At 34.6% G+C, this 12,831-nt stretch overlaps 1 protein-coding gene across 1 annotated transcript in view; it reads left to right on the top strand.

The window, feature by feature from the left end:
- DACH1 (dachshund family transcription factor 1) overlaps nucleotides 1-12,831 on the top strand; it is a 403,566-nt gene that overhangs the window by 273,953 nt on the left and 116,782 nt on the right. The window contains exon 4 of the mRNA XM_037034760.1: nucleotides 3,600-3,772. Coding sequence (XP_036890655.1) covers nucleotides 3,600-3,772 — 173 coding nt within the window. The remainder of the gene's footprint in view (nucleotides 1-3,599; nucleotides 3,773-12,831) is intronic.

The following is a 12,831-nucleotide window of genomic DNA, read 5'->3' as shown; positions in this document are numbered from 1 at the left end:
CATTTCCTTTGGCTCAAAAGCATTATATATATTATCATATTTTATGAGTTCTTTTATACATGCTTCAACACCCTATTATAGTGTATGCTTTTTGAGGATAGTAGAGCTATGTCAGCTTTGTCCTTTTATACCACTGTAAAGTCAATGACCAGAGGGGAGAGGGGAGGGAATTTCAGGGGAAATAGGGGAGGGATTTAGAGGAACATATATAAAGGATACATGGACAACTGAGAAGGGTAGAAATGGGAGGGAGGGGGGAGCACGGGGGGGTGGGATGGGATGGGAGTAATAGACAGAAAACTGTACTTGAAAAATAATTAAATAAATTTAAAAAACAAAATAAAAACAAAATAAAGTCAATGAAATAGCACACTTCTACAAGAATTAAAGACAAGAAATGAATCAGTTAACTTTCTGCTTCTAACTCCCCTTACCAAATATTGAAACTTTACTTATATATTGAGTCTTTTGTCTAGTACAAGTTTTCATGTGGTTGTAATAGTAAACTTTAATCTTAATAAAATGTATATTTATATATGGTATGTATTATATATATCATTATGTATGTAATTATGAGCTAATATATGAGCTATATATCATTATATGATATACATATGTATGTAGGCATAGTACATATATACTGGTTTATATCATTAAATATACTGGCTTAAACAAAAGCATTTGAAATTATACATTTAATGACTATGGTCTTCTTCTGAAGTGGCCTACTTTTCGTTCTTATTTATTCATGCTAATAAAGGAGATGGGTGTTATAAATAATGCAGAAATCACTTACAGCTGACTTGGTTAAATATTGTATATTTTTCATCAGACTTAGGCTCTTAATTGTTTGCTCTATTTATTACCCAAATGAGCTAACATCATGAGTACTTAACAAATGATGATTGGTGGAGATGGCTAGGAGAATTTATGCAGTGGGAAATCCAATCTAGTGTAATAGACATGCTATGGGAAATTCACATGTAAGTGATTGATATTTGCCCTCACACAAGGGCCTGATCTCTTGTGTTGCAAAATAGGTGTGAAAACAGACAGTATTGTGTCTGTAATCTGGTTTCCAGAATGATTTAATCAGAATTTTAGCTTAACATTTTACACTTTGATAATGTGAATAGATAGGATTTTAGTGTTTCTCGATTGGCTCAAGTGAAATTGAAATATACTTGGTAAAATATAAATTTTTTCACAAATTAACGGCCATCAGGATTCAGTAAAAAAAAATAAATCAGTTCAAGTGATTCAGAAAAACAAAGGTAGGAAATAGTTAAAAACAGAACTTAAACTGAATCCCAAAGAATGAATGTGAATATTATTCTCTACTTCATATATTAGTTAATTATCCTCAAATAAGCAATCTATTATGAAAATGTAATCCTTACATTTGCTGGATATTTCAAATGAAATATTACACAGAGAAAAGCATCCATTAATTATACATTTCCAATGCAGTTCTCATATTCAAATAACACTTATTCCAATTGTTATTTCTATATCTAGATAGTAAGCAGTTATGCTTCAGTCTTATTTTATTTGATAACATAAAATGAAAATGTAATTAAAATGTTGCATGTAGTTTGGTATAGGCAATACAATGGGAGATATTTAAAATGTTTTTTTTCACAGAATATCCTCTCAACATTGTACATTTTTAAAATTCATGTATTTATAGTTTTAGCACATTTGACTAGGACTTTGATATAAGTATCAAAAAATTCATGAGTGAAGAAGTAAGGTATACAAATTTGTGAATATGAAAGTGAACATTTATACCACAGTGTAGGAGCAAGCTGGAAGATTTTTTTATGTTAGTCATCTCTGTGTAAAGCTATAAACTTTTTTATGCCAAAAGCTGTCATGGTTTCTTATAAAATAATAAAGATATCAATTTTAATTGATCCTTTTTATTGTTTAATAAAATTGCTTTGTTTGATTGCTGAAGAATTTGAATTGAGTTTTCATTATCCACTTCTGAACAATTTACTCTAAGATCCAGACAGTATTGAGCTAATGAGTTTGAATTTATATTGAACCTTAACTGTCTTCATGAAGTAAATGGAAAAAAATCATGGCAGTAACTAAGTGTTCTTCATTAAAAACTGTGTCGTGGAGATTTTACAATGAGGCTGTTAATAGAGCTAAAGCATTGAGATTGGAGTTTTACCAACTTTGCTGTTTCTAAGCATATTCTATGAAATCATGGTTTCTTTATTTGAAGAAAGAAAATCTCATAAGTGGACAGGGATATCACAAAATTTTTAAGTGGGTAGTCCATACATTTGACGGATCCAGTTAAGCAATAAATTAGCGTGAAAATAATTTAATATGGGACATCAGAATTGAAATAACACAGCTACCAATATTGAAATGCACACGCTTGTACTGTTTTGATTTTAGCACTGATGTTACCACCATCCCTTTCTCTAGTTGCAAACAAATGATGTATTTATTGATTCACATACATTTCATGTATTGCTTTGGCATTATTTTCTTTTGTAAAGTGATCTTTTGGGTTCTCCTTACTATGTCAAATCAAGTTGGACATTTAGTGGTTTCATGTTCAGGATTTGCTGTGGAATCAAGTGAGGTACTTTAATTCTGAATGGTGACTAGGATACTGTTTAATACAAGGATACCTTTGCATTCCGTAACTACCACTGTGCTTCATTTCAAGGAAGTAATTCATTCTCTAGGTATATAATGGAGCCCATTTTATGTTAAGATGGTTAGTCAAACAGGATTAGATTTTCCAAATAGGCTAACTGCTGTAGAAATGTTATTTTTCAAGTATTTGAGAACTTCTCTCAGAAATAGAAAATCGGAAAGAAAATAGGGTTTCGGGGAAATTTACTTACTTCATCTTATTTCCCAAGAAATTACTTGGCCAATCTCCAAATATAATATGCTTTTGAAAAACCTCATTTCGAGTTAGTCATTAGGTTTGGAATAAGATTGTATCCCGATAATTTATATTCATGTCCCACAGGTGATGATTCTTGGGATAAGGAAACACTTTACCACCCCCCAACCCCCTAGGGACCTGAGGCCTCTGTTACCCACCCCTGCATGCCTGGAGTGTGTAGCCTTCCCCTTAGTCCTCTTCTCCACCAGCTTCAGCAGAGCCACCCCCTGCCAAGTGGTATGATGGCATTTTTAGCCCTACAAATTTTAGTTCCAAAGGAAAAAAAGTCTAACTATAAGACATAATTAATACCAACTACATCAGAAAACTAATTGTTACAAGTTAAAGAAAACCCTAATATTTTAAACAAGAATTAGGCTGATCAGAAGAATAATATGGCAGTTGACCATTTGTATCAAACACATGAAGAGTGGTGATGGAATAAAACATGATACCAAACCAGTCAGCTGTAAGCCCAATTTCCCTGTGCAGTGAGTGGGTATTGTTGCATTCAGAGGACAAATAGTTCTTGTTTGACTGTCATTATTAGGACATCACTGAATGGTTCAATATTCAGTGATACGTGTTCTCAACCGTTTAAATAAAAGGGACATGTCATGCTTCAAGTTTTTTTTTTTTTAAAGCAGAGCAATGACGATATATGTGATTATTTTTATAGGACTGGAACTTCCTTTTATGATGATGCCCCATCCTCTAATTCCCGTCAGCCTACCTCCAGCGTCTGTCACCATGGCAATGAGCCAGATGAACCATCTCAGCACCATTGCAAATATGGCGGCAGCAGCACAAGTTCAGAGTCCCCCATCCAGAGTTGAGACATCTGTGATCAAGGTAATTGTTTCTCACACGGTTGTTTACACTTACACAAAACATCCTCTGAAGCCACCATCTCTCAGTTTTCCTTATTTCACTAGTAATTCTAAGTTCAAAACGTGAAATGACAGTAAAGAGATTATGAAAAGAATCACTTGCTGTAATTAGAACCAGAGGTAGAATTATTTAGGCAGACTGGGCTAATTTCTAGTTCTCTATTGTATCTATTAAGGGGGATAAATGTGGAAAGTTAAATGATCTGTTTGTGTGTGCTTAAGTATGATTTGGTACATGCATATAGTCATGCGTGCATGTGTGTGTGTGCCTGTGGTGTTAGGAATCTTAAGGCTTGGGAAAGAGAACCTGATTTGTTTGCAGAAGATGAGAAGTGTTAAATTGTGGTTCTGCCACTTACTAGCTGTGTTACTTTGGACATGTAACGCAGTCTTTCTGATTCTGTACATAAAACACAGGTAGGTGTAAAAACTAAACAGAATAATGAAAATTAAAGTTTTTAAAAAATGAATAAAAGTGTGCTATAAGTGGAAAAGAACATTGTTATACAAACATCATGTATGTGTGTATATATACTATTCTCTCCCTTTTGGAGGTTTGTGTGCATATTCTTCAGTGTGTGTGTATAGTTTTTTTAAACATTAAACATTAGGAGCACAGGGTGCCTAATGGTGAGCCACAGTTTAACGACAGATTAGAAAATGGAGACTAGAGAAGTTCATTACTCATAAGTGATGGAGGAAGCACCCAGCATGCCTGGAGGGACCACACAAGGAGGTCAGGGCAGGGTACAGACAGAAAGAGAGGCAGGACCTGGGCAAATGCCGTTAGGGTCTCTGATGGTGTTCTTTGGGGATCCTGGGCTAGGGTTGCATTGGTCAGTTCAAATCAAAAGAGCAGGGTTTGGGGGAGCCCCACAGGCTCTGGTCTAAGAGAAGACTGTTGGCCACGAGGGCTCTTGGAAAAATCGTATCACAGACTTACAGTTGCTCCTGACTTTGTGGCTGCTGTCTAGGGCGTGCACTACTAGCCTCAGGGGGTTAGTGTCCGGTTAAGGTCCCTGCAGGCCACTTGGCCACACAAAAGAAATGCACAGGCAGCAATACCATGGAATACTTTAGCTGAATTCTCCACATTTTGGATTGCAGTAGTTATTCAGAACAAAAAATGCGCTATCTACCCAAGGAAATGTGAATGTATACTTTGAAGTTAAAGAAGCCAGTTTAAAATGGCTACATACTATATGATTTCAAGTGTTTGATATTCTGGAAAAAGCAAGTTTATGGAACTACTAAAAAAGCCAGTGATTGCCACAGGGTATGCTACTATCTGTTATGGATATATGTATTATATATTTTTAAAAGAGTCTGCTACTTATATAGAGTGTTAAATAATATGTAAATAGCATTTTTAATTATAGGAATGGCTCTATAAATAAAGATATATACTGGCCCCTTATATTATTTTCTGAAGCATCCCAACCAGAGAAAAAATAACAAGAGATCACAAAAGACCCAGATCAACTTCTTTAAAATGTTGACCTGAGAGAATTTTAATGAGTGCTATGTGTCATCAGCCAAGACTAAGGAGAGAACTGTTGAACTTGCTCCTTCATTCTGTGTAACTTTTAGAGGGTTTCTTAGTTACCGCATGATTTGTTAATCAAGGTATCACTGTACAATTTCATTTATGATCATTTTTGGTCATCGTTTTTACTGGGAATTCAACACTCTCATTGCCTCATTCACTGATATTACCTAAGGAAGACTTTGGCAGATAAACAAACCTAAGTGTTCCCATCATTTCAATCAATGGCTACTTTTTCAAAATATTCAAATCTAGTATTAGTTATAAATTGAGAATATTCTCATTTTAAAAATATTAACAATAATTACTGTAGAGAATTATCTTTATAATAGTAATTATGTAATTTCCCCTTTCAAAACTAAGCACTTCTTGAAAGTTAGATAAGATTTAGATTCATAGGTAAAGTAAAAATATGATAGAAGAGAAGATATTTGATCAGTTTAAAATCAAAATGGGTGACTTAGTTATGAACTGTAGCTAATTTGCACATGATATGGTGGCTTACATACCCCTGGATCCAAAAGCCTCCAGTACATCAGGAGGCTTGATTTATTTAATTTTATTTAATTTGGGCTGTATCTAATGTTAATGTAATACTTGGATAGTGAAGCTTCCTTTTAAAATCTTAGAAGGAAGCAGTTGGGTTTCCTCTAGAAGGTTTGAAAAGAGCCTAGGTTATTGGAAAGTAAACATTCTTGAGGTTCCTTAGATTAAGTTTGGGAATGGAGAAGAGAGAAAGAGGGAAAAAGGTGGGAAATATGCAAAAAGTGAGTAAGAAGGTATGTTACTCACATACCTTCTTGAAGGTATGCCAACATCTCCGGAGTTACAGTGATGACCCCCTTCCTGGTCTCTTAGGGCAAGTATTTTCAGTAGCTTAACTACAGATAGGTGAAAGGAAATTCTGGACTTCTGAATGTTGTTGTGTAGACAGTGATAGTAGCTAAATAGGAAACAATGGCGGGGATTGAGAATGATTAGAGAAAGTGAAACTATTTAACTAATAGTTAAAATTGCCAACGGTGAAAGTGAAGTTCAGTTGGCTATTGTGGAAAATCTGAGAGGCTTATTTGTACGTTTCCTTTGAGTCTGGTCGTCTATATAATTTCATTTTTTATTTATTTAATTATTTTTCAAGCACCGTTTTATGTCTATTACTCCCATCCCATCTCACCTCCCGTGCTCCCCCCTCCCTCCCATTTCCACCCTTCTCAGTTGTTGTCCATGTGTCCTTTATATAGGTTCCTCTAAATGCCTCCCCTATTTCCCTTGAAATTCCCTCCCCTCATTGTCTATATAATTTCAAATTGAAGGTGGCAGGTGAATATTTTAAAAGAAAACACTTTTCAAGAAATGCATGATTCTACTCTAATATTTTTGGTAAATAATTCTATATTTGTATACTTTAATTCATTGTATATCTCCTTTACCATTTATCCGCTCTATACCTTCTTTGCCCTCCACCCACCTACCTCCCACCCCAGTACTCACCATATTGTTCTCTGTTTACATGAATTTTTTCTCTGTTTTTCTAGTTTGCTGTGTCCCTTTACCCCACCAACCCTTCCCCTACCCCAGAGCAGTCAGACTCCTCTTCATCTATGATTCTGCCTCTATTTTGCATGTTAGTTTAGTTTGTTCATTAGATTCCACATATGAATGAAAACATATGATACTTGTCTTTCTCTGACTGGCTTATTTCACTTAGCATGATGTTTTAAACCAGAGAAAACTGTGAACATGGCTTTGGAGATTAAGGGTGGGAAATAGGTTTTCTCTTTAATTCCAAATATTAGAGAATTCATGTTACTAAATCAACCTATCTAAATTTATATATTGTGCACTTTAGAGCAGTAGCAGTATTTAGTAAACTCACACAATATATATTAGTTAAACTTAATTTGGAGGACATTTTTACTTCCTCTAAAGAAACGGTTGACTCCTTTGTAACATTAAATAGTAAGGGAGCCCAATGGAGTAATTGGAATAGTGCCTGCTAATTGTTTTCCTGAAAAGATTTGAGATATGAAGTCCAAATAGGATCAAGGGTGGGACGTGAGGATGGCTGGGCAAGGTGGGGCAGTGATGAGGGGAAAATGGAGATAACTGTACTAGAACAACAATTAAAAAATAATTAAAAAGTAAAATGTTAAATACTAAAGGAGATTTACTCCCATCTGAAAGAATGTTAACATAATAAGAGAAATAGCATATGAAAGGAAAATATAAACTTTCAGGATCTTTCAGGTGCTAGAATATACCATTTACATTGTTTGAGTAATGACAAGAATTAAAACAACCTCAATGAGAATGGTAATAAGAGTTTGTAGGACAGAAGAGAAGCAAAAATATAGTTCTCAGAGTTACATATTTTAAAATATCATTTTTATTACCTGTTTAGATGGCATAAACAAGCCCTAATGATGTTTCTTCTAAACTTACTTCTGAAAGTAGACATGCCAGTTCAGACTCTACAGAGCAGGATTCAAAAGCTGCGATCCTTGGGTGAAATCTACCTCCCGACAATTTTCGTGTGGGCTATGAGTTAAGAATGATATTACACTTTTAGCCCTGGCTGGTGTAGCTCAGTGGATTGAGCGCTGGCCTGTGAACTACACAATCGCGGTTCGATTCCCAGTCAGGGCACATGCCTGGGTTGCAGGCCAGTTCCCAGCAGGGGACTCACGAGAAGCAACTATATGTTGATATTTCTCTCCTTCTCTCCTTCCTTTCCCCTCTAAAGATAAATAAATAAAATCTTAAAAAATGATATTACGTTTTTAAATGGTAGGGGAGAAAATTAAAAGAAGAAAAATATTTCATGACAGATGAAAATTATATGGCATTCAAATTTTAATGTCCATAAATAAAAATTTTTGGAACTCAGCCCCACTCTTTAATTTACCTAATTTTTATGGCTTTTTCCCTGTACAAAAACAGAGTTTAATAACATATGTACTAGTTGGGTTTTATAGAAAGAAATTTCTGACTCTTGCACTAAAGCTCTGATGAACTCAAATTTATGTGAGTCTTAGGTTGGGTCAGCCTAAACTCAACTCTCAACCACTATCGAGCCATAGGTTTGGGTATTAAATTTTAAAAAAAGAAATTAAAAAACACCAGACAAACCACAGTTCAGAGACATCCTACAAAACACTGGACCACTAACCCTCAAATTGGTCAAGGTCATAAACCAACACGGAAAGAGTAAGAAACTCAGAGATTGAAAGAGACGTGAGGAGTAAATGCAATATGTGACCCTCAGACAAGATATTCAAACAAAACAAAAACATGCCTGTATAAAGGGGAATGAAATACAGTCTGAGTAAAGTTTAGTTAATAATTACGTACCATGGAGTTTTCTTAGTTTTGATAAATGTTCTGTGATATTGGAAGATGTTAACATTTGGGACACGGGTATATGAAAACTCTCTGTATTATCTTTGCCATTGTTTGGTAAATCTAAAATTATTTCAGCATTTAAAGTTATTTTTTCAAGGAAAAAAAAAACTTTGAACAAAAGAAAATTATATACATGAAGATAGTGCCCCCATAACATAGCTTTTTGCTCTGTGTAAACTTTCATGATGTAGTTTACCAGAATATTAAATTAGATGTTTTCTGGTTGATTGTTTTGGACTATGAGGAGTACTTTAGTGAGATAACTCTGAAGAGGAAATGAGCATATACTATTTAGATAATAATAATTCTAATTTAAACAACTAATAGCCACTGTATGTAAGAACATATTAAATTATTATAAACTCCTTATTAGCCTATTATATATCAGTGAGACCCATCCACCTTTACTACCTAACATTTATAGAACATGAAGAGACATAGACTTGGGATATTAGATGTTATATAATCCAGCTACTTGCCTCTGATCGTGGGTAAATAATTCATGTATCCTTCTTACCCATTTTTATATATGTGTGCTTTTGTAGTAGAACTATTATATCTCTAGCAAATTTAAGAGTGAGGAAGGTATTCCTTAATCAAATTAAAATTTTCATCTCAATAGCTTTACCTGAATTTTATTATATTTTCTTGGAAAGAAAATGTTTATTAATTTTTCCTGTGTCTTAGCCATCTAAATATATAGGTCGCCTGTAGAGTTTCTTTCCTCCAGATCAAATATTCTAATTATTCTGACCATTTCTCTTCAAGCTATTTGGTTGACCCTTTAAAAAAAATACCCACTTCCTCCTCAACCCTTCCCATACAGTATTCTATAAATCCTGGAAGTGAAATGGCCAGTGAAGAGAAACCAATACTACCATGAACCTCAATTTGGACAATTGCTTATAAAGGAAATAATTATCCATAAACTGTTTTGCTATTTGAATTTATGACTCAGTAAATTTTGTGCCCTTATGACACAAAATTATAACTGGTTCTTCATCTTTTACTTCTATTACGAATCTCCATTTATCCATATTGTTTTTTCCAGTTCATTGATTTGGGTTTTTTTTAGATTCTTCTGAATGTTAACAGTCTAAACTATCATATTATCTATTTATACCTTCTTTGTATCATTTCCAAATTGTAAAGGATGTATTACTTGTATTGCCTTAAATCACTGAGGAAAATAAACCGTATAAATCAAGAGATCAATTCTTCTTGTCATTAGAGAATTCCTAATAGGCTGAAATGTTCTACTAATTGATTCTCTTTGGGTATAATTCATCAAGTAACCCCAAATCCCCCTGAATGAATCAATATATTTCTCAGTTTTTATTTAATAAGTTCACAATAATATCATAAAGACTGAAAAAAAAGGTTCTTGCTGGAAAAAATGGAATAGAATAAAGGCATAATTATTCTAGGGGTTTAAACATGCATTCTGGAGGAAGACGTCTTAGGTGTGTATTCCTGCTGTACTAACTCCTGGCCATGTGACCTCAGACAAGTCATTCACTACCTTTGCTTTTGTTGTCTTTTCTGAACCATGGGATTGATAAGATTACTACCTCATCAGGTTGTCTTAATAGAAAAGTTAATATTTGTAAAATCATTAAAAGGCTTGTACACTGATATTAGCTTTGTCTTATTACTAGTTATATTTTCTCCCCAAATATTTACCATCATCCATCTAAAATATGTTTTAGAATCTTATAAGGAATTCATGTTAAACCTTTAAAATGGTATAATAAGAACTTTCCCCCCATTTCCTCTCCTCTTCCCTTCCTTTCTCTGGTTCAGCTTCTTTCACCTAGCAAAAGTGTATTTGGCTTATTGATATGTTTTTCAGTACAGAAGTATACAGAGCAGATTTATAAATGAATTTTTTCAGATACCATTTTTCTTCAGGGATAATATAGAATCAGTTTTTGAGGAATTTAGCAACATTCAAATTATTCTACTTTATTGGATAAACATTTTTATACTACCTTATAAGGTTTTTTAAGAATAGAAAATGTGACTTAAATTCATTAATTTTCTCTGATAACTTGGTGTGTGTGTGTGAGAGAGAGAAACAGACTTCATGACATTTTTATTTAAAGACTGAAACCTTGAAAAGAAATACAAAGAATAAATTTGCCATTGTCTGATAATTTCCTTCAAAGCAAGTCCTTAAATTGCTCTTAGTAAATAGGACTTTACATACATGAAATGTAAAGTGTTTCATGATTATAAAAACTGGAACCAGGGTGACCTGGTTTCTAAAGTAGGTTAAACTGTTAGAGTAATATCATATGCCTCATGTTTTCTCTTAGCTACAGAATAGTTTACTTTTTTGGAAGCCATAAATTAGATGTATATATTACTTTTAAACATAAGTGTTCCTTTACAAAAATAGATTTTATGTAATTTCACTTGGATTTTTAAAGAACAGCTAAGTATGTTCTTATAATATTTGAGTATTGACATTAAATGAAAAAAAAAGGCCACTAGCAAGAAAAAATAGTATTAAAATAGAACCACCTCTAAGGATCACTTTTTAAAACAGATCTCATATATTTCAATCCATGAGCTTGTAACAATACTGAAAAATAAGCTCATCATTCACCTTTGGAAAATTCTAAGGAATTGATTTTTTTAAAAGCACAAACAAAGGTTTAGATAAAGGGGTGGTGTCAAGCATTTCCCATATAAACTATATCTCAGAATAACCAAATAATTTTCTGTGGAAATCTGTGATCCTATAAATTTTATAACAAACAAATGAGTAAGAAATGAAATATTAAGAATACTATCAGACTGCAAGTCCTAACGAAGTGGTGAGTGTAGCCCATACTCATTAGTAGTTACCATATCTGAGACTCCATCAACCTGCCTAACTCTTTTTGACTGGTCTTGGAGATCCCACCAGATTCTTGCCCACCCAACTTACAGGCCCACCCAACTTACAGACCCACCCAATCTGCTTTTTCCTATGAATAAATGTCTGGTCTTGGCTCATGGTGTACTACTTCCTAATTCCTCTCTAACAAGCAATAGCTGACCTCAGTGAACCCCAGGCCTTGCCCTGGCAGCAGCCAGCTTAGATTCACAGCTTGGCTTTGCCTGGGAATCTCCAAGTCCAGCGCAAGTAGCAGTCATCTCAGAATGCTTTATAGCTCAGGTAAAGTGGCCCTGGGCAAATCACAGGTAGGGGCTGACCTTGGCCTCCACCACCTGGGAAACCCCAGAGCCAACACACTCAGTGGACAACCACAAACCATGTTAGAGCACCACCACCCAGTGCCTGTACAGCTGATAATCCATGAAGGGCAGAGGTTGGTAGTCAGTGCTCAAAACCAGTCCTTGCAGCTGACTGGCCTGGGTAAATCCCTCCCATCGATCTGCCAACAGCAATCAAGGCTCTGCAAGAGGTGGTTGCACTCAGCATACATGAAGGGTACACATCAAGTACCCACTTTGGATGATAGGGGAGGCTGTGCCACTGGACACTACAGGACACCTACTACATTAGGCCACGCTAACAATATCATGTAGTCAAGCAGCTCTACCTATTACATAGAAACAAACACAGGGAAGCTGCCAAAATGAGGAGACAAAGCAAGATGGCCGAAACGAAAGAGCAGATGGAAATTCCAGAAAGAGAATTTAGAAAAATGAAGATAAGTGATCTATCAGGTGTAGACTTCAAAACACTGGTTATAAGGATGCTTAAGAAATTTAGTGAGGACCTGAGCAGCATAAAAAAGATCCAGTCAGAAACAAAGAATATACTAGCTTAAATAAAGAACAATTCACAGGGAAACAACAGTAGAGTGGATGAAGCGGAGAATCAAATCAATGATTTGGAACATCGGGAAAGAAAAAACAGCCAGTTAGCACAACAAGAATTAAAAATAATAAAAAAAATGAGGATAGCATAAGCAACCTCTAGGACAACTTCAAGATGTCCAACATTTGCATCATAGGGGTGCCAGGAAGAGAAGAGAAAGAGCAAGAAATTGGAAATCTATTTGAAAAAAATAATGAAAAAAGAAACCTTCTCTAATTTGGTGTAAGAAATAAACATG

This window comes from Sturnira hondurensis, unplaced genomic scaffold, assembly GCF_014824575.4.
Source record: "Sturnira hondurensis isolate 20B ecotype Veracruz unplaced genomic scaffold, ASM1482457v3 Scaffold0022201, whole genome shotgun sequence".
Classification (NCBI taxonomy): Eukaryota; Metazoa; Chordata; class Mammalia; order Chiroptera; family Phyllostomidae; genus Sturnira; species Sturnira hondurensis.
This window is presented reverse-complemented; position numbering and strand designations above follow the sequence as displayed.